The sequence below is a fragment of the Loxodonta africana genome, chromosome 18 (assembly GCF_030014295.1).
Source record: "Loxodonta africana isolate mLoxAfr1 chromosome 18, mLoxAfr1.hap2, whole genome shotgun sequence".
In the NCBI taxonomy this organism is placed as follows: domain Eukaryota; kingdom Metazoa; phylum Chordata; class Mammalia; order Proboscidea; family Elephantidae; genus Loxodonta; species Loxodonta africana.
In genome coordinates, this window is record NC_087359.1 from 61,994,941 (window position 1) to 62,016,983 (window position 22,043).

Consider the following 22,043-nt stretch of genomic DNA (forward strand, 5'->3'; position numbering starts at 1 on the left):
TGAGTCACTTCCTTCAGTGGGGGCGGGGGCGCTCCCGCACGGCAGCCTCTGGCTGGGGCGCACACACTCAGCGGTCCTGCGAGCTGGGACCCGCAGGCGGAGACGAGGCCCCGAGGCTGGAGTGAGGTGCTGGTGGGCCAGCGGCTTCGGTCTCGGGCCCTCTTCTCATCTGCGGGCTGCAGTCTCCGGGAAGGGAGGGCTGCAGAGGGGAGGAGGAAGCTGAGCGCGCATCGTGCGCTCCTCTGCCCGGCTCGGGGAACAGCTCCAGGCAGGCTTCGTGGGCTCAGCGCTCCGCACGGCTCCCCTTTCTCCCCGCGTTGCCGGCAGGATCCCGGCAGCGCTGCCAGCGCCTCTGCTGCCTGCCGGGAGCTGGCCCCCGAGGCCCGGCCGCCGCTATAGCGGCTGGGCCTCGTCGCTGCCGCCAGCATGACCGACGTCCTGCCTCAGCCGGACTGCAGCCTGACGGCGGTGTGCGAACCTCTGGAGCGCTGCTGCCTGGATCAGCTGGAGGACCCCGGGAGCAAGCGGCCGCCCAACACAGGCGCCCGGCTCTGGGGCCGGGTGCGCAGCAAGCTGCTCCGCCAAAAGGTGCCAGCGGGGTACTGAGTGGGAGGGGGTGGCTGGAGGTGAGGTTGGGCCACCGGGCAGCCTTGCCCCTTCCTGACCTGCGCTCCCCTTTAAGCTCAAGCACAGCTCCTGCCTGGCCCTTGGAGTCCTGGGACCGAGGCCGGGAAGTGTGTGGGTCTCTAAATAGCCTTAATTTGGTGAGTAGGACTGGTTGCTACCTCCACCCCGACCCTGGCTGCTTTCTCTGCTTCTGTGCTGGTTTCAGGAAAAGGTGGGCTTCTCTGAGTCTCTACAGGCCAGACGATGAACAGACTTTAGAAAGGGCTCCTGGGTCTCTGTTCTCCCCAGCACCCAGCCCTGGCTCCACCCTCCAGTGTCCAGTGGGCACTGGTTGATGTCCCTTTCCTGAGGAGCACTCTTGCAGGCTGCAGAGGCACCTCCGCCCCATCTGCGTGTGATGTGGGTTTCTTTGTGTGGGGTTGTGGGGCTCGTTCCCCACCAGGAGGAGCGGGGAGAGTTATGGGGTGGTAGTGGCTCTACTGAGGCTGAGAGCTGTCAGTTGCCTCTTTAGGGGCCACTCAGGTGAAGACTGGCCCAGTGCCAGGGGCTCCCTGACCCAGCGGGCCGCTCAGCCCAGGCTGCCCCAGAGCACTCTGCTGGCCCAGACCTGGGTGGGGATAAAATCTGAGATAGAAGCCAACTGTCCTGCAGCTGGGTGGGCTGTCTCAGGACTGGCTTTGGGCCCTAGCATTGGGCATCCGAGGAAGGCCAGACCCAGTGCCAAGTGCACAATAAGCGCTTGATAACTCTGCAGACTAAAGGACAGCCTAAGTAAGATGCCACAGGGTGCCAGTCCTGGCTTGGCAAGTCTGTGTGGTAGATGGGGATTTGCCAGCCCTCCTGTAACTCAGAAGGGGACCCACTGAGCTGAGCCAGCCCGCGCTGTCGGCCAGCTTAGAGGCCCCTGACACCTGCCAAGAGGAAATGTTCTTGGCTCCTTGTTTAGTTCCATCCTCTGCCAGTGGGGCACACTTGACCCTCCCAGAGGTGACATTAGTCCTGGAAAGTGCTGGGCAAGGCAGCAACTTGAGCTGTCCTACAATGGCCCCTGTGTCACCTGCAGCCTCCCCAGGGACCAGGCTAGCAGAGCCCTAATGGCCCCAGCCACTGCCAGAGCCCCTTGGTGCTGAGGCAGCTGTCTGTGCCCGGCAGCACGGAGCCATTCGCTCCCACCCTCCACCCTCTCCCCTAGCCCCTGATACAGCAGGCTCCTGGCCCAGTGCCAGCCAAACAGAGCCCTCCCAGTGTGCTTGCCCCCTGGGGAGGTGCACAGTAGGTAGAGGGCAGTTTTAAACCCTCAATCCCTAGGCTTTCACTTTTCCTTTCTCTATCCATTTGTGGCTGGCAAAACCAAGAAGCCACTTCAGGAATTCCTCATCTGGATTTGCATCCAGGGTGCAGCGGGATGTTGGCTCCGTGTCTGATTGTGCTTCTCTGGTCAAGGGTGGTGGACCAGGCTGGCGCAGGGCTGCTTGTCTGGTTGGCGGCTGTGCATCTGCAGGGTGGCTCTGGCACTGGGGTGCTCTATGTGGCGGGCGATTGAGTGCCCTGGCGCATGCTGTGTGACAAAGTGTGTCAGTGTCATGAACACAAGGGGTCTTCCCTGTGGGCAGCAGAGGGTCACTGCTGTGCCTGCCTGTCTGCCCAGGATGGTAGATGAGCAGGTGGGCTTGTGGAGCCAGGCCTGCTGCCCACGTTTCTTCTTTCCCCAGCCGCATTAACCTATTTCTTCAGTGCAGCAGCCTCCCGATGGGGCTGGGATGAGACAGCAGCTTAGGTGGGGTGGGGGAAGGGTGCCAGGGACTGCCCTGCCTGGCAGCAGGGGTTGCTTCATTGACTCCTCATTAACTGTGCCCTGAGGATGTGGTGCTGTGGATGCTGGAGACACCTGTGGCCCTCCTGCTCCCACTTAACTAAAGGCTTGGCAAAGGCTGGAGGGAGGGATGACTCATCTGGGGACCCAGGCTGGAGATGAACAATCTGTTCAGATGGAAAAGTCCCACCATTAAAACTGAGCCACTGAAATACCTGTGGGTCTTCTGCCCTTAGGAGTCTCCAGTTGCCGGGGCAGGGGGCCAGGGGCTCTCCTTTGGCTTCCAGAGGGGCTATGGTTGGTTTCTTCTTGACCTCATGAAGAATTCTGGGGCTGAAGCCTCGTTCTGGCCTCTGACTTGGCAGTTGGTTTGTTGTGCAAGCATTTAGCAGAGGAGACACGTGGCATTTGAGTTTGTGGGTTCTGCCAGTCCTCTTGGCGCTTAACTTCACATTTCTACTTTCCTTTTCTTTTTTTTTTTTTGTCTCAAATCACACTCAAGTAGACCAGGCTCAGTGCCTTGCTCTTCCTCCCATCTGCCTGCCTTTAGATCCCTAGGACATCATCAGAAGGTTGAACTTTGAGGGGGAGTGGCTGATGGAGAACCCCCACTCCCCACCCACTGCACTATCCAAAGGCTTTAGTGAAGTGGCTTGTGGGAGTCCTAAAATGGTTTGTAGGGCCCCAAGTCAGGCTAGGTCAGAAGCATATGTCTGGTGGGGAAATCAAGGCTCCTAGTATCCCTGCAACTGAGGCTGGGATGCTCCTGACCCAGACAGGCCAGATGGTGGCTACAGAACGGCAGGTCTAGAGGAGTGAGGGGAGAGTTGAGGGCTATTCCTGATGATGTCTCTGCTTCCAGGGGCTGCCACATGAGTCTTCTCAGCCTCCAAAGAGCTTCTCTCAAAAAGCTGGAGACTGACAAGGTGGACGGAAGGGTTTCCTGCTGAGCCCCAAGCGAGCCAGCTTGTTCTGAGAAGGGGTCTACCTCATCCTACTTCTAGAGAGGACCAGTGGTATTACCTGAGGAAGAACAGGGAGGGGGATCCCCCTTTGGGCCACTTGTCTGGGGAATCTTTGGGTTCAGAGAGTCTTTACTTCCTTGAAGGTCATCACAGGGCAGCAGCACCCCTCCCAGATTCTGTCATTTAACTTGAAAATTATTCCTGACAGATAGCACCAGGTAGGCAGCCCATGTGCACATGACCTGGTTAATTGAGCCAGTGATGGGCCATCCCAGGCAGTGAGCTGGGTGCTGTGATACGAGATCCGGACATGTCTCTGACTCAGTGACTTTATTTTGTAATCTGTGTCTGGGCATCAAGAAGAGATTTGGAGCCTATATTTTAAAGATCTATCCTAGCCCTGACTGCGTGCCCCTCTGCCCTGCCCTCCTCATCTGCTGACGGAAGGAACCCGCATCCCGTGTCTTCCCTTCTCACACCCTGTACTGATACCTCAGCCGCAGAGCAGGGACAGCAGCGCCTCTCCCTTGGGCCGGAGACCCCTGCCACCAGCCTGTTTCCCCCTGGGTCTTTGTGTGGGCCAGGATTGTGGCCAGGCCACTGGCAGGTTGGATGGAGGGTTGGAGGGATTCCTGTGATTCCTGCAGGGATTATGCTTCTCACAGCACTTCCCCATGCCTCGAGCTGCCTGTGAGGAGACTTGACTCCTGGGACCACACAGAAGTGGTCCCTCAACCCCCAGTGCCACTGCCTTCCCACCATAGTGGCCCCTGAGAGGCCTCTTACATTCCTTAGAGCAGGAGTCCTTGACTTTGAGAATCTGATGAAGGTCATAGGGCCCCCACTCACCCACAGAGCCACTCGTATGTACAAATTATGTGCCATTTCAGGGTGGGCACTGACCCCAAGGTAGGAGCCCCACTCTAAATGAACTTGGCAAGGTGCTGGTTCTTGGCACTTGGGGAGGGGAGAAGAGGCCTGGGCCCTCACTAACATCTCTGCGACCCACGGGTGGCTTGGCTAGTCAGCCAGGCTGGGCTTGGTGCCCCAGCTTTTGGATGGCCCTCGACCAGGGAGAGCTGAGCCTGCCAACAGGCTGTTCCTGAAAGGACAAAGCTGCCTGGGTCCAGTGTTGCAGGAGTCTTCAGAGGCCCAGGCCCAGGCTGGCAGGTGTTTTGGAAAGAGCCCAGAAGCTTCTACAGGTGCCAGGTTGGGGGAGTTGGTGGGCATTGGTCAGGGAGCTATAGTCTGGAAGGGCCTAGTTGTCTGCTGAGTAGCCTTGCCAGCTGCCCAGACTGTTGGGAGCTCACCACCAGGTGCTGTTCTGGCTTCCTCTCCCTCACCAAATCATGCTGGAGGCAGGAAGGGTGTTTTGTTCTGAGGGCTCCCTAGCACCCTAGAGGAATACACAGCCCATGCTCCCGGGGTCTGCCCGCCTACTCCCCAGGAGAAAGCCACTATGGTCCTGGATCCCAGTGAGTCTTAGATGAAGGCCCTGTTGTCCTTGCTTCCCCAGGATGGGCCCTGCAGAGGTGGGAAGCGGCCCTTGGGATTCTCCTGCAGAGAGGCTGGGAGGCCTCCCATATCCCCACAGTGATCCTCTGCCCCCTGCTTCAGCTGGGAGAAAGTGGAACTTGCTCCTGAGCCAGAAGCCAGAACCCTCTCTATCCTGGACGGTGGCCCCAGCCCTGGGTCACTGCCTCAGATGGGCACAAACAGAGCAATGACATCCACAGCCCCCTTCCCATGAGATGCCTGCGTGCCCCAAATCTGCTCCAGGAGGTCTCTTTGGAGCACCCCTTCCCCTCAGGCTCGTATGGTATAGAGTGCCAGGTAGGGCAGGGCACCGGGTGGTAGGAATCAAGGGGCCTCATTTTTCTAGTCTTGGGTCTCCTGTTTTAACTTGCTGTGTGACCTTGGGCAAATGTCTTCACCCTTCTGGTTCTTTGGCATCAGTCCAATGAGCAAGCTGCACAGGATGATCTCCTAGATCCAGTTCATGTGATGATCTTGGCCATGTCTCAAGATTCCTATTTCTAAGCCTTAAACTCTCAACATGCTGGGAAAGTCTGGGTTGGAGAGGTCACAAGGCTGCCCCTGGGCCGAGGCCAGCCATTCACCACACATGGCAGAAGGGAGGCAAACAGGAACGTGGCGCTCCTTGACCCTTTTCCTAAAGGAACCCTGGCAGAAGGGCATTGCTTCCTCCATCCCCCACATCCCAGCTCATTCATGTGGTCCATTGATGTTGATGGGGTACCCTTCATGTGGGGGGCACTCAGGCACTGGGAATATTGAGGTGCCCAACACAGGCAAGGTCCTGCTCTCATGGCACTTTCTCTCTATAGGAGGAGTCGGACGATAAATAAGTGCTGTGAAGAGAATAAAATTGGGTGATGGATGAGAGACTGATGGGGCGGGAAGGGGGTCCTTGCTTAAGGAGATGATTCTTGAGCTGAGATTTAAATGACAAGAAAGATTCAGCCATGAAAGATCTGGGGACAGCGCGTTGCAGGACAGGAGCCGGCAAGGTCGGGACCGCAAGCAGGGGTGGCTGTGGCATGTTTGAGTTGAGTGCACACGGAGGCCGTGTGGACAGCGGCAGGAGATGATGCTGGACGAGGTGGGCAGCAGCCAGACCACACAGGGCCTTGGCCATGACGGGAAATTCCGCACTCCCTGTAAGTGCTGTGGGAAGCTACTTGGGGGTGAAACACACCTTTAGTGGTGACCATACGTTTTGACCACATACTAAGTACCAGGCAGCATTCATGTTCCTGACCTGAGTTAGGTGACGTAATACTTCTGATGACCTACAAGGTCAGTATTGTTATTATCCACTCCGTTTTACATATGAGGAAACTGAGGCTCAGGGAGTGATCTAGACAAGATCCCACGAGTGGGTTAGTGGGCGGAGCCAGAGCTCAAACCCAGAGCACAGGCTCTTAGCCATGGCACCTCTGTGCTTTACGAGGCCTCCAAGGAGAAGGTCCAGAGCCCGTGCTGGCCCTGTGACTGCTTCTCAGTTGTCCAGCTGTCTGGGTGGTCTTGGGGCCAGTTGGGATGTGGTTGCATGCCCCGGATGGGGTTCTCTGGAAGCAGGAGCCTCTCCCGACAGCCTTGCTGCGTGTGGGACCCAGCCTAGCACGCTGTGCATAGAGGTAATAGGCACACCAGTTACTTCTGATGATGCCTCGTGAAGGTGAGACTCAAAGCAGATATGGGGCATGGGGAGAGTCCACCTGAGAGGCTTCTTAGTGCTGGAACGGGCGATGGAAGTGCCAGTACCCCCACCTCACTAACAGCAGGCTCCATGTCCAGAAAGGACTCCTGGCCTGGGCAGGGAGGGTGGAATCAATTTCGAAGAAAGACTTGTATTTCTTACCAAACCACTCCAAGATGAGAGGCCAGAGTGGTCTTAAAGGTCTTACTGTGGCAATTAGCATGAAATTTCCCAATCAGCACCCCAGTTAACCTCTTGCCTTAGACTTGGACCTCCTCGCTTTGGGGACAGGGCTGCTGAGGGCTGCCGCTACATTGCTTTGGCCCTGACCAAGTGTCTTTTCTTAGGAGCTGCCCACTGCCCCTGCCTTTGCTACCCTGGTGCTCCCAGCATGGCCCTGGGCTAAGGTAGGGCCAATTCCCTGCTATTGGTTTGAGGCCTAGTCCTGGGGTGAAGTCTTCAGGCTCCTTGGGCCAAGGAGGGCTGGGATGGGTGGGCCAGCTCTGAAAAAGCACCAGGGCCCCAGGGCTGTGGGAGGGATGTGCCCGATTGTGGGGACCTCCTGGAACAGGCCAGGCTGAGCCAAGGCAGGCTGAGCCTCTGGAATGTGGAGCGCTGGGGAAGGCAGGTCGCAGTGGGTGCCACAGGCCTAACCTGGCTTCAATAAAAGCTCATTCAGAGCTGCTAAACCCCTTCCATATGCAGGCCTCAGGGACTTCAAAGTTCTTGGGAGGGGAAGGGGAGGCAAGCTGAGGAGAAGGGGCCTCCTCTGTGTCTTAGAATGGAGAGCTAGGGCAAGCCTGTTGTGGGGCTGGCTTGGGGTGAGAGTGGGTGGGCAAACCATGGCTGCAGGGCGTCCTAAGGGGAGTCCCGGGGGCCTGGCCAGGCCACCCCTGCAGGGTGAGGGCCAGAGGAGCAGAGCTTGCTAGACCTTGTGGTAGGAAGGCCCAGGTTGCTGGGAAGATGGGGCGATAGTTTCCTGAGCCAGCCCTGGTTGCCCCCAACCCAACTGCTGTGCTGGAAGCTGGGATAGAGGCCCTGGCGGCCTCTTCCCTGTCTGCACTGTCTCCTCTGAATTCCTCTCAGGGCACCCACGTTGATGGAATCCTCCAGCACCCTCCTCCAGTACCCGCCCCGAGGGAGGAGAGGCAGGCTCTTCGCAGCTCCCCATCCCCCCTCGCCAGCCCCACCATGCCTCTCACGCCTGTGGTTTGTCTCAATGACAGCCTGGCTCTGGTGTCCCAAGGGGACCCAGCCCTGAGTATGTGGATGCACTTGTTGGGGGAGGGCAGTGGAGAGCCAGCCAGGACCGCCACCGTGGCCACTGGCCTGGGAGCCCCAGGAAGTGGACTGTCACTAGAAGTGACACCCGATCCAGGGCCTGGCTCCACTTGGTCTCTGGCAGGCATGCCTAGGGACAGCCCCAGCATCTCAGCCTTCTGTTTGGTACCCCACACACGGGCCGATTTCATGGAGGTCGTTCTTGAATAATTTCCTAGTGTTCCTGTCCTGCATCTTGGGGTGACAACTTCAGTATACAGGTTTTACTGCCATTGCTATCAAGAAAGCACTTAGCTTGTAGTGGCCCTCAAGCCAACTCTAGGACCCCTGATGGCGCAGTGGTTAAGAGCTATGGCTGCTAACCAAAAGGTCGGTAGTTCAAATCCACAGCCACTCCTTGGAAACCATGCGGGTAGTTATACTCTGTTCTATAGGGTCGCTGTGAGTCAGAATCGACTCTGGGCTTCACAGGAAGTCCGCACCCATCCCAGGACAGGGCAGCATGCCAGGCCCAGGGAGCCAGGGAGGAGAGGAGTACCTGGAGTAAGAAAAAGGGCCCAGAGGGATACAAGGGTTGGGGGTGGTGCCCAGGGCCAAGGCTCCTCCAACCTCTGATCCCTGGGGTGTGGAAGTGACAGAGGGAGGTTCCAGTGGGAAGAGGGTGTTTCAGGCTTTCAGGCGTGGGGCCAAGGGACTGTGAGGAGGGAGGTGGAGGACCTGAGACCCCTTGGGGCTCCTGATGAAGTTTGTCTTCATGTGTCTCTGTCCACAAGTGAGCCCCTGTATTGCATCCTGAAGTCATCTTTGCTGAAGTCTGCAGTGCACCTGGGCCCCCCCTTGTACTGAGCCTGTCAGTGGCTACTCCTGACTGTCTGTCCCGAGCAGCCCACAGCCAGGGCCGCCACAGGCCTGTTGTAGATTAAAGAAGCCCATGAAAGGGCCTGGAGTCTATGGGTGGTGCAAACAGTTAATGCACTTGTTGCTAACGGAAAGGTCAGAAGTTCGAGCCCATCCAGAGACTCCTTGGAAGAAAGGCCTGGTGACCTACTTCTGAGGAATCAGTCCTGGAGAGCTCTGTGGAGCACACTGCTACTCTGACGTGCAGTTCTTCTCTCACCATGAGTTGGAATCAACTCAGGGCAACCAGTTGGTGAATGTAAGGGCTGCAGGAGGGGGCTGCAGCAGAGATGATCACTAGGAAACTTGCAGACAAGTTGCCATGGTTGAGGGAGTGTGTCATAGTGGAAAGTGTGGCCTAGCAGTCAGAAGGACCTGGGCTTGAGTCTGGGCTCTGTTACCTACTTGGGAAGAGGAATGGGGGCCCCAGTGTTGAGGGTGGCCCAGGCTTACTGGGTACCTCCTAAATCCCAGACACTGGGAGACAGCCGGGAACGGCACTAAAGTCAGAACAAAGGAAGTCACTTGCTGGGGTCATCTGCCTCAGGCTGGTGAGAGCTGGGGCCAGGAGGAAGATGCCTCAGGCCTGGGGTTTGGACCTCTCAGAAGGGATTCCTAAGGAGATTCCTGAATCTAAGGCCATACCCAACATCTAGGTGATTCCCACACCCTCTCAGCCCGCCTGAAGACCGCTGTGGTGCTTCCTGTCCTAAATGTGGAGCCACTGGGGCCAGGGGAGGTGGCCCCCCAACCACCCACCTGGGCTGTCCCTGAGAATCTGTTTTCACCTTACGTGGGAATGCAGAATTCCCAGCAGGCTCAGGACTTCATTGCGAGAGGACCTGATCCTCTCCCAGACATCACCCCAGAGGTCAGCCATTTCCCTTTGGGAGAGGCCTGAATGTGGAGCTGTGACTTGACCGTGTCGAAATGCATAGACAAAAAAGAAACTGTTGAGTGGCTCTTAGTGGCTGTTTATGGCCCACTCATTAATAGCTTTCTCCAAGATGCTTTGTGGCCCTGTTTCCTTCTCCTGCCTGGGCCTCAGCATGGGGGACCCTAGTGTGTTATCTGGAATGTGAAGGAGATTCCCTCTGTATGTCTCCCCTAGCCTGGCCCTTTGCAAGCCCACCTGTCCCCCTCCCTCAGGTGATCAGATTTCCCCCAGGTACTGCTCTCCAGGCCCTGCAGATGGCGCCTGTCTGCTGGGACCGGAGGGTGAGCTGTCAGGTGTCCCCTCCACTGACGTCCCAGGGGCTGGCTCCTCACCCCGAGCACTAATTTAATCAGGAAATAGCAGAGTCCACATTTCCCAGGGGTTATAAATAGCCGCAGCTATTCAGGCAGCATCATTTCTCTGGAAAATGTGCCCATGTCTCTCTCTACTCCTCACCCGCCCTTCTCTGTATTTAAATGACATCCTGAAATAGACTTGGTTTCTGGAGGCTCCTGGCCTCCTGGGAGACAGAGCTCCATTGTTGGGGTGTTGGGGGGCTGGGCAGGCCTCCCAGAGGGAGCACCAGGGCCACACCTGCAGCAGGGACCAGGAAGATGGCAGCTCCACCTGATCCAGGTCTGGCCTTGGACAGAGAGCAAGTGGTGTTTCGCAGTCTGCAGGGGGCAGGAGTTTCATGCGGCAGGAAGGCAGGCAGGAAGAGAAGATTCCTGTGGCTTGGGGTGATCCAGGAAGACTATCACGAAGAGGCGAGTGAGAACTGAGCCTTAGACACAGGAGTAGCTTTTCCAAGCTCAGATGCTCCCAGGAAACGCAGGGTTGCTTCTTGTCAGCTGGAACAGAAGCGATGGGGAGGAGGGACGGAAGAGTTGAACAGGAGGCAGCCTGCCAGCACCCAGGTCTCCCCGCAGTGCCAAACCACCAGGAAGCCCGATATCTCCTTTCTAAGTAAATAACAATGGCAGCGGAGAGGTGCAGGCACCAGGCTGGTACTTTACACATTGTCTTGCAGTTTCAGCAAAGCAGGTGAGGCAGGGAGACCTGATTTTGTATTCAGCTCTCACCTCCCAAGTGTGTGGCTCTGGGCAGGCTCCTCGTTCCCGGTAGCCTCAGTGCCCTCATCTGTCAAACAGGAGCAGGTAGAAAGGCATAAACCTCACAGGTTTGTGATGATGATGGATGGAGATGCTGGACATTTAGGGTTTGTCACAGTGTCCAGCTTATAGGAAGTGCTCAAAGTAATGTCGGTTTCTGTTACTCTCTCCCATGACAACCATGTCAGGTAGGTGTGTGTGCCTCTAGGAGGTGGGACATTGAAGGAGATGACATGGCTTGATCAGCGAATGGAAGAGCGAACCTGTGGGCCCAGGTCTCTCTGACTCCCAATCCTTCCCCGCTCAGGACCTGTGTTCAGACCCCATGCCTAGACCCAGGAAGGAACCATCAACTCAGTCTGTGACAGATGCCAGGAGGTGCCAGTATATGGGAAGAAGGGATGGGGTGGGCTTTAGATGGATCCTGCCAGATACCAGGGCATGGGGCTTATGCCAATACCTGGAGAGACCAGCTTTAAAAGGGGTTGGTCTCTCCGGAATGTGTCTCCCAAGTAGCATCTGCCTTAGTCGACATAGAGCAATTAAGATCTCTCTATCCTGTGTCCAAGGAGCCCTGGTGGCACAGTGGTTAAACACTCAGTTGCTAACTGAAAGGTCGGCAGTTCGAACTCACCAGCCGCTCTGCAGGATAAAGATGTGGTAGTCTGCTTCCATAAAGATTTACAGCCTTGGAAACCATATGGAGCAGTTCTACTCTTACTTATAGGGTTGCTGTGAGCCTGAATCAACTCAGTGGCAGTGCATTTGGTTTTTTGGTTTTACCCTGTGTCTGGAGGAGTGGTGATTCAGTGGTAGAATTCTCCCCTTCCACGCAGGAGACCTAGGTTCCATTCTCAGCCAACGCATCTCATGCACAGCCACCACCCGTCTTTGGGTGTAGGCCTGCATGTTGCTATGATGCTGAACAGGTTTCAGCGGAGCTTCCAGACTGAGATAGGATAGGAAGAAAGGCCTGGTAATCTATTTCCAAAAATAAGCCAGTGAAAACCCTATGGATCACAACAGTCTGATCCATGAGTGATCAAGGGGATGGCGCAGGACTGGGCAATGTTTTGTTCAGTTGTGCATGGGGGCACCATGAGTCAGAGGCCAGTCAATGGCAGCTAACAACAATAACCCTGTGTGTGAATCTGTGTGGTTACTGCTGGGGGACAGAGCCAAGGGCAGACTCAGGCCCTGCGTCTAAGACCCGTGGTCAGGTTGGGGTGAAGGGACTACTGTAGCCTGTGCCATGGGCCCAGTGAGGGCTTAGGGCATATAGAAGTTTAGAGGGGAGGGAGGCTTCAGGAAAGTGAGTCCTTGGGGACCCAGTAGGGCAAGGGCCTCAGAGCCTTCTGGAATAGAGAGCCCAGCCCGTGGCTAATTCTGCACACCTCCCCAAACCTGAGTGCCTACTCTCAAATCCACCAGAGACGGTGCCCAGGCTGGTGGCTCCCGTACACCTCCCGTGCATGTTTGAGGTGGTACTGCAGGTGGGGGTTTGTCTCCATACTATTCTCCATGCCTCCTCCAGGCCAGGAGCTGACTGCTGAAGGCTGGGCCCAGGCCAGAGCTGCCCAGGTGCAGAGCTAGAGTGAGCTAGGGACAGACCAGACCCCATCAGCAGATTGGGTGCCCCATCTCCAGCCAGGCTGTGTGGGTGGTAGAAGGTATCAGAAGGACCCATCTCATGTTGTAGAAGCCCTGGGCTGACCCAGATCTGGTTTTCCCTCTGCAGTGAGACCGTGGCAGTTAGAGCAACAGTGCTCAAACCATGGTACACATGCTCCTGGAGGTGCACAGACTTGCCAAGGGGTCCATGGGCAGGGAATGTTTTAAGGGCATCAGTTTACAGATCATGAACTCCCATAGATGCTGCTGCCAAAAACTGACTCACCTGAAAACAGGCCTCTCCCCACCCCTCTCTCCCTGTACAGAGGAAGGGCCCCAGGCTCTCTGTGGGGCTCTGGCCCAGGGCGCCAAGACCTCCTGGGTGCCAGAAAGAGGGCCTGTCTGAAATGTTGGCGTAGGTGTTGAGAAAGTAAAAGACTCTAATGACCGGGTTACCAATACTCCCACAAGTCAAATGGTTTCCATTTCTTTGCGTTCCACAAGACTGATGGAGGACCTGATGGTCAGCTGAGAGGTCATTTCAAATAATTTTTATGATAGCTGTGTATGTTATTTAAGGCAAATAATGTGGAAAGAGTTTAAAGAATTGCGTAGCATTGTTGTAATGAAACACTTTTCAGCCCCCATATTTTTTATGAATGGTATCAATGCTGAACCTTGTTTCCGTCTAGCAGAAAATAATAATCATATCTATACATGAAGGAGAAAGGAAAAACGCTCTCACCATCTCAAGAGATTCCAATAAAATGGTACTTTGCTGTTTAATCCTTACTAAAGTTTGTAATGTGCTGGTTTATTTTTGAATTGTGTACTGGTAATCATTGTAATAAGGAGCCCTGGGTGATGCAATGGTTAAGCACTTGGTTGCTAACTAAAAGGTCCCTGGTTCGAATGTACCAGCCACTCCACAGGAGAAAAGCCCTGGCAGTCTTCTCCCACAGAGATTTAAAAAAAAAAAACCCATTGCAATCGAATTGATTCCAACTCATAGTGACCCTATAAGACAGAATAGAACTGCCCCACAGAGTTTCTCAAGGAGCAGCTGGTGGGTTCAAACTGCAGACCTTTTGGTTAGCAGCCATAGTGCTTAATTACTATACCACCAGGGTTTCCCCATAAAGATTACAGCCTAGGAAACCCTACGGGGCAGTCTAGCCTGTCACATAGGGTCACTGTGAGTTGGAATCGACTCAACAACACGCAACAACGATCATTATAATGGGGCAGTGGTGGTTCTGTGGTAGAATTCTTGCCATCCATGCAGGAGACCTGGGTTCAATTCCCAGCCAGTGTACCTCATGCGCAGCCACCACCCACCCGTCTGTCAGTAGAAGCTTGCCAGTGACAACCTATGGATCACAATGGTCTGATCCACAACTTCTCACAGGGATGGCAAAGGACCAGGCAGCTTTTTGTTTCATTGTGTACGGGGACACCATGACTCAGGGGCCAATCCATGGCAACTAACAACGACGACAACAATCATTGTAATAACTAATCCAAAACGTGTCTTGCATACTCAGAACCTTGTGGTCTCAGGAAATTTTAAACATCAGTTTATACAGATAATTTTTGCGGAAGCAAAATAGAATAAGGTGATAAATAAAAGACTTCTAAAATATAAACTAGGACAAAATTCTTGGGGAGAAATGGGATAAAAGTATAAATTCAAGAAGAAAAGGGACTGATGCAAGGAAAAGAGGAGCTGGTTCATGCATTTTTTAAATGTATGATGGTAGATATCAAATCACTATGGCACTGAGGTTCCACTGAAGAGACTTGAAGGAATGATGTAACAGGTTTATTTTAAGATGTCAATATTTACATCGTTTTGGAAGTGATATTCTTTGCAACTGCTTAGACTTGCCATGGAAATGTTCAGATGTCAACTTAAAAATGTGCCAAGGATTGCATGGTTTTTCAGAATTATTCTGTGGGCACACCAGCAAAACAACTTGAAGGCCGCTGAGTTAGAGACCGAGTCCTGTACGGTCCCATGTGAGGGATGTCTCTGGCCCTCCCTGTTGTGCTCCCTCCTCAAGGCTCCAGCCAAAGCGTGGGGGCCTCCCCTGTAGAGCATTTGCTTATCTGGGGACCACCCACTCAACCCAGGTTATCCCATTACATCCTTACACCAGTCCGTGGAGGCAGGTTCTGTCACTGGCTGTGTTTTCCAGATGAGGAAACTGAGGCTGAGAGAGGTTAAAATGTGCCCGAGGTCACACAGCTGGACGAGGCAGAGCCAGGACTCAAACCCAGGCTGCCTGACTCCTGAGAATGGGTTCTTAACATTTACCTCACGCTGCCTCCCCTTCAACACCTTCCACATGTCTAGCATGGTGCTGGCGTGCCCTCCTGACAGCTCCAGTTTTGTGGTTGAGCAAGTGGATTATCTTTTGTGAACCTCAGTTTCTGCATCTGTAAAACGGGTGATAATACCTGTCTCATGAGATGGTCAGGGGTCCAGGAGGTGACATAGGCAGAAAAACCTAACCGAGTGTGCCCTGCCCATCCATCACAGGGGTCTGGGAGGGCCCGGACAGTTCCTGTTCTGGAAACAGAGGCTCCTGAAAGGTTGGTTTCAAGAAGAGCATGGAGCCCTGCCTCCACCTTCCTGGCCTTTTAGCCCACAAAGTAGACATTCACCTGTGAGCAGCCACTGACCAGCAGGGGGAGCTCTGGCTGGGTCTCCAAGAGCTGGCATCTCTCTCACTCACATTCTCTCTTTCTCTGCAGTTGGATCCACAAACTGTAGAAACGAAAAACTGGCACACGGACGTGATTGAGATGAACGGGGTGAGCAGGGGGAGAAAGGAAGTGTCTGTGCAGTGGGAGAGTGGCCCTTCCCTGCCAGCTACCCCCAGCCCCCTGCCCCTGGGCTTTTCCTCAGATGCTGTGCTGCCTTTACCCCCCCGCCAAGCCCAGTCCTTCTTCCCTCCCCTCCCCTGCCTTTTCCCCACCCCATCCCGTTTCAGGGAGCCCTGAGTGTCTGTACTCCTGCGGAGGGGCTCCTGTGTTTTGGGGGACACTTCTCAGGCACTCATGCCCTGGGGGCCTCGTTCCTTTCTCACCCCCAACCAGATCAAAGTGGAATTCTCCATGAAGTTCACCAGCCGAGATATGAGCCTGAAGAGGACCCCATCCAAGAAGCAGACGGGCGTCTTTGGTGTGAAGATCAGCGTGGTGACGAAGTAGGTGCTGCTTCTGGGCTCTGGCGCAGGGATCAGCACCCTGGGTCCTGCCAGCCCCTGCCTTCCAGCCATCTCTGCCATGCCTGGGACCTAATCAGTTGCCATCAGTTTGGTCATCACACACGGCCAGTTTGGAGGAGCGTTCTCTGGCTCCCACGATACTTGAGGAATAAACAAGCCAACACTGAGCCATCTCAGGGTTTCATGGAAAGCCCTGATGGCCAGCTTCTTATGACAAATAGGAAGAGCTGACGACTGCAGCCCACATTTTGGCTGGGAGCAGTGGGCTGGAATCCAAGTGCGGAGGCCTGGGCCTCGGTTCCCCACGATCTCACTCATGGGGTACCTGCCACGGGCCCCATAAAGCATTTGAATCTAAGACCTCTGCTGTAGGGGAACATTCTTTCCCCAGAGTCTTGGGGCTTATCTGCTACCTGTGCCCCGGGCCCTGACTGGCCATCAGCAGGCAGGCCTCGGGTGGGATAGGGGTGTATGGGCTCTCTCAGCCTTTTCTGCCCCACCTTCCTGATCCTAGTCTAGAGCTCTCCAAGGCAAGGATGTGTTGATGGGGAGTGGCTACAGTACAAATGTCATCGGGAGACCCTCCCCTGACGCCCCTGCCCCCGCAGGCGGGAGCGCTCCAAGGTGCCCTACATCGTCCGGCAGTGTGTGGAGGAGGTGGAGAAGAGGGGCATTGAGGAGGTCGGCATCTACCGGATATCTGGGGTGGCCACGGACATCCAGGCACTGAAGGCTGTCTTTGATGCCAGTGAGTCCAGGAGGCCCAGCTGGGGTGGCGGGGACAGGGGGTGCCCCAGCATGTTTGTAGGGCTGGTGGACAGCTCAGTGGAACCAGGAGGCCTGGACTAGCCAATGGCAGAGGCACCCTAGTCTCCAGCCTGCAGTCCAGCGTGGCATGGGATGGGCCCTTCTGAGTCCCTGTGATGAGAGCTTATCCTGAGTTTCTCATGTCGTCCCCTTCCCCTCCAACCTCTCATCCACGGCTACAGATGAGGAAACTGAGTCTCAGAGAGGCCCAGGTCATGTGCCCATCCAGCCTGTAGGCTTTGTACCTGGATTTAAACACAGATCTTTCTGACTCCAGAGTCCCTGTTCATGGCTCCCTTCTTACCTCCTGGGTGCCTTGTGGGTTTAGGGGAAATTAAAGGGTTTTGAGCCTGGGCCTGCTGGCTTGGCTTCTCTCTGGCATCTCCAGGGCCCTGAGTACCCTTTGGGAGGGTCAGTTCTTCCTCTAGCATTGGCTGTGAACTCCTCAATGGGAGGCCTTCCCATTCTGGTTTCTTCTCCCCAACCCTGCTGGTTTAGGCTGCAGCAGCAGCAGGGAGACCCAGTAGTCAGAGAGCCTGAATGGCCAGGCAGTGATGATTCCATGGGGGGACTGACCAGTGGCCCCGGTGGGTGTTCCCGGGCAGCTGCCAAGCAGACATGGTGGGGGAGCTTGGGGCAGAGGAAAGGGTTGGGGACATGCTGGCACATGGCTCCCGTGTGTGCCTGGAAGCTGAGGCTTTGCTGGAACATGATTTTAGGTGTAAAAAATGTGCAGTGCCTTCCAGAGAGGAACTTGGCGATGGGGAGATTCCAGTTGGGAGGAGGGTTCATGCCACATGGTGTGAATGTGACTCCAGAACTCTGGGTGACATGCCTCCCTGTCCCTGGGGGCCAGAGCAGACCAGACTCCAGCCTGTCTCTCTCAGCCTCCTGAGCCCCACCCCAACAGAGCTGAGATACAACCTGTGGGCACTACTACATTCTGCCTTTCTGGGGAAGACCAGAACCAGAAGTGGGGTGGGTGGGGGTATTCCTGGCTGAGCTGTCTCAGGATGTATATGGGGGCTGGAACAGGGCTGCCTGCCCAGCTGAGGGCTGCATGGGAGATGGGTGACTGTGAGGCCAGCTGTGCTCCTGACCTCGCACCTTCGTCCACAGACAACAAGGACATCCTGCTGATGCTGAGTGACATGGACATCAACGCTATCGCGGGCACCCTCAAGCTGTACTTCCGGGAGCTGCCCGAGCCCCTCCTCACAGACCGACTCTACCCAGCCTTCATGGAGGGCATTGGTGAGGCTCCCGGGGGTCCTGAGGGCTGGGCTGAGCCAGGCCTCTCTGACCAGCAAAGTAAAGACTGTGGCTCCCCTTGCCCATTGATGCTTCCCAGGGTACCAGGGCCACATGGCAGGATGGCCGGAGGGCACCGTGTGGTCTGCTGAGACCTAATCCAGAGCTGGACCCTCTCTCACCTGTCTCCCCTCACTGTCCCATGGCCTGCCCTCTGGGCTTCCTACTTGGACACTGAACTCCATGCTTGGAAACTCAGGTGGCTAGGAAAAACTGCCCTGAGGTGGGTGGCAGGGACTGGCACCCCAGAGCGAAGGAGGAGCCTGGTTAGAGCCAGAGTGCATGTGACATGGCTTGTGCTGAGCCTTCCAGCATGGCCGCCCTCTCGTCTCCTCACCTTTCGCCATAGGTGGGGGAGGGAGCAGAGGGTTCCAGTCAGCAGGCCTCCTGCCTCCACCTACCTGGGCCAAATGCAAGCCAGTCGGGATATCCCTCCTGGCTCAGATCAGGGCTCCGTCCTGCGGGGAATAAGGAGCCCATGGAAGGCTGCTCCCCGACACTTCAGCATCAGAGGTGGTTGAAAGAGAAAGACATTCACGCCATTGGCAGCAAATGCCACTTTTGACTTAAATACAGCCTTACAGACAGAGGGTGAAGACAGGCAGCAATGATAAAGACCTGGGCAGTGAGGAGAAGGAAGGGAGTCTGCTCCCCCCAGCCTACCAGCCTGCCTTCATTCTGACTTAGCAGTCGTGGAGGGCCTCTGGTAGGAACCAGCTGGTAAAAGCCCACCCAGACGCCAGGTCCTTCCCTGCCGGGTCTGTTCCCTAAGCATGGGCAGCCTGGGCTCTCCCGCTGGGTCCCTCAGCCTCACGACCATGGGAGCTCTCCCTAGGGCTACAGAGCCCTACCCACCCTGGGAGCCGAGCCCAGCGCCATCTACCCCCTTGTGTCCCCCCAGCCCTGTCAGACCCTGCTGCCAAGGAGAACTGCATGATGCACCTGCTCCGCTCCCTGCCCGACCCCAACCTCATCACCTTCCTCTTCCTGTTGGAACACTTGAAAAGGTAATGGGGCCCAGCTCAGGGGAAAGCAGGGACCCACCTCCTCCCCTCCCCCATGGCCGGTGGCCTCTGTTGGGCCAACCACAGCAGGGTGAGAGTTTGCTTTTCAAATGCTTGCACTCACATTCTTCTGTTTTGAGAAATATTTGGGTTTGCGACAACAGCAGGGCTAGAGCCAAGGGTTGTAAACGGATTTTACAGTCAGGGGGCCCCAACCTATCCGTGGTTCGTTCAGTCAAAGGAGCATTTCTGAAATGAAACGGAGGAACAGAAGCGGGAAGTGTCAGCGCTGCCGTTTTGTTCAGTTAGGCATAGACACATGTACTGGGGTATAGGAGGCCCTAGATGATGTAAACAGTTAAGCCCTCAACTGCTAGCCAAAATGTTGGCAGTTCCAACCCACCCAGAGGTGCCTCAGAAGACAGGCCTGGCAATCTGCTTCTGAAAGGGCACAGCCATAAAAACCCTATGGACTGTTCTGCTCTGCACACATGGGATCGCCGTGAGTCAGAATCAACTCGATGGCAACTAGCAACAACAGCAACTGGAGTACACTGTAAAATGTGTTTGTTATCGTGGATCATAGTCAAAAAAGCTTGAAACCCGCTGGTCTAGACCCACATCTCGCTTATCAGATAGGAAAACTGAGTCCCCAATAGCAGCAGAAACTTCCTTGAGTTAGCAGTGGATCTGCCCCTAGAACCCACATCTCCCAAGTCCTAAACTAAGGCCCTTCTCACCGCTTCCCCCACACATACACTGGGTCAACCAAGAGCTGCTAAGTTGAGGCCTGCGGTCAAGTTCAGAACTGAAGCTAGCCCTGAAAGTGTCTTCGTCCCTTTTTATTTTTTTTTTTGGTGATAAAGTATATATAACCAAACATTTACATTTGAATGATTTTACATGTACAATTCAGTGACATTAATACAGTCACCATGTTACGCAGCCATCACCACCGTCCATTTCCAAGTGTTTTTCATCCCCCTAAACAGGAGCTCAGTGCTCCTAAGCACTAAGTTTCCGCTTCTGTGCTCAGCCTATGGTAACCATCCATAAACTCTGGTCTCTATACATCTGCCTGTTGTAGATAATTTCATATAAATGGGATCACACAGTGTTTGTACTTTTGTGCCTGACTGATTTGACACAGTGGCCGCAACCGTGGGTGCAGACATAGCAATGATTGTGAGAACGGCGCAGGACCAGGCGGTTTCGTTCTGTTTTACATTGCGCCGCTGTGAGTCGAAACCAGCTTGACAGCACCTAACAATAAGTTTCATTCAGCGTGTTTCCAAGGTTCATCCATGTCTTCGTCCCTCTCTTTTGAGCACAGGCTGGTCCTGGGCATGAGTGGGTACGAAAAATCATGGGGTACCCCTTACATCTGTGTCACCCAGGATGAGGGGACCAGGGAGCCCCCGAGAGGGGGCCATGAGGAGGAGAGGAGGCTGCTCTTGTGGGCCAGTTCCTCCCTGAGGCTTCAGCCAGGCCGACTCGGGAGGAGATCAGAGACCTGGAAACCACTGGCGCTGGTGTCTTGTTTTCTCCATTATGAGACACTTTTCCCTCTGGTTTGGCCAGGACCAAAGCCCAACCAGTTCCCAAATAATTTGGCTAGTGCTGGGAGAAGCACAGGAGAGAAGCGGGAAGGGAAAATTCATTAGGTTTTTTACCCTGGGAACTGGGACCCAGGCACAGTCTGTTCCCACATCTGGGCCCCTGGCCCAGGATCTGTGTGTGTGTGTGCATGCGTGCGTGTGTGTAGTGAGGGGCTGGGCCAGCAAACTGTGCAGCTGCCTCCTGGCATGGCAATGTTTGTCTGCCTGTTTCCTAAGCAGCCAGAGGGCACATCCGTGGCTCGTCCAGAGGATGGCAATTGATGATATCCTAGGGAATGGGCTGAGGGGTGCTGCTCGGAGCAAGGGGGTCTCAGCTCCAGAAACCTTTCCTCTTAACTGGGGGAGGCCTGATGTGTGGTGATACTGGGCCTCCCGGGACACCAGCCACAGGTGGCAGCTCCTGCCTGTCACTCCGGGGAACTATCTATAGAGCATCTGGCTGTTACGTAAGAGAAGGGGGGTACCCAAAAGGAGGCAACTCTGGGGTCCCATGAGGCAGACCTTTCTGGAAAGGCATGGGAGGACAGCCCTTGGGCTCCCGCTGAGATTAAGGAGAGACTCAGATCTAGTTAGTAACTGTTGCTGAGGCTCCAGGCCCTCTGGCCTTTGTCCCCGCGCCCCAGCCTCACTCAGTCTGACGCTTCCTACGGGCTGCTTACCACAACTGAACTGTTTGACCAAGGGTGAAGAGCAGAGCAGTGAGAGCGTGGGCCCTGGCAGCAGACCGCCTGGTTCAAATCTCAGCTGTACTACTTACTGCTGCTTGGCTTTGGGCAAGTTATTTGACCTCTGTGCACTCTGATTTCTTCATCTGTAAAATATGGATGGTGATAATAATCATACCTGCCTCAAAGACTGTGATAAGGATGAGCTGTTACAGGGAAAGCTCTTAGGACAGTAACATTATACCTGAGACAAAGAAGTTTGATTTGATGTTATCTGTGGATCCTTCAAGGGGTGGCCCAGGAGCTAGGAATATGTTATAGGAATGTACTGGGACAAGAGCGAGAACATTTGTTCCAGCTGGGCCAAGCCTGGCCAGGCCCACCAGGAGGTCTCAGCCTGAGGAGAGGGGAGCTTAGTGAGCATCTTCTGGGAATTCTTGTTAAGGCCAGGGGCCCTGGAGCGCAGAGTGGCTGCTGAGAAATGATTTCTCTTCTCCCCTCCCTCCCTTTCAGGGTTGCTGAAAAGGAACCCATCAACAAAATGTCCCTTCACAACCTGGCTACCGTGTTTGGTCCCACGTTACTGAGACCCTCAGAAGTGGAGAGCAAAGCACACCTCACGTCGGCTGCAGACATCTGGTCCCATGATGTCATGGCCCAGGTACCGCCAGCACTGCCCAGGCCTGCAGCTCCAAGTCCCCACGCCCTCCCTCTCCCCCTACACAGGCTGCTGGTAGCTGATGTGTAGGATATCACCAGGGAGGCAGGGCTATGGACAGTCTTGTCTCTCCCAGACCAGACACTTGGGGAATGTCTGCCTCAGGAGCTGACTGCATCCCCGAGTACCTCGGTCTCAGAAAGCAAGCTTGGGGATGGAGGGAAAAGCCTGGGCTTTGTCCTCATGCATGGAAGCTCTGGGACTGCTCCAGGGCCAGGAA

The 22,043-nt window shown here is 55.2% G+C and overlaps 1 protein-coding gene across 5 annotated transcripts in view; it reads left to right on the plus strand.

The window, feature by feature from the left end:
• ABR (ABR activator of RhoGEF and GTPase) overlaps window positions 1-22,043 on the plus strand; it is a 204,874-nt gene that overhangs the window by 179,919 nt on the left and 2,912 nt on the right. For 2 of the 5 annotated variants that reach the window (XM_064271502.1, XM_064271499.1), the window contains 7 exons: window positions 6,976-7,035; window positions 15,224-15,283; window positions 15,569-15,678; window positions 16,308-16,447; window positions 17,626-17,760; window positions 18,719-18,824; window positions 21,619-21,766. In XM_064271502.1, the coding sequence (XP_064127572.1) occupies window positions 6,976-7,035; window positions 15,224-15,283; window positions 15,569-15,678; window positions 16,308-16,447; window positions 17,626-17,760; window positions 18,719-18,824; window positions 21,619-21,766 (759 nt within the window). Of the gene's footprint in view, window positions 1-411; window positions 589-6,975; window positions 7,036-15,223; window positions 15,284-15,568; window positions 15,679-16,307; window positions 16,448-17,625; window positions 17,761-18,718; window positions 18,825-21,618; window positions 21,767-22,043 lie in introns of those variants that run through there. The other 3 variants (XM_064271500.1, XM_064271503.1, XM_064271504.1) reach the window with 2 other exon arrangements.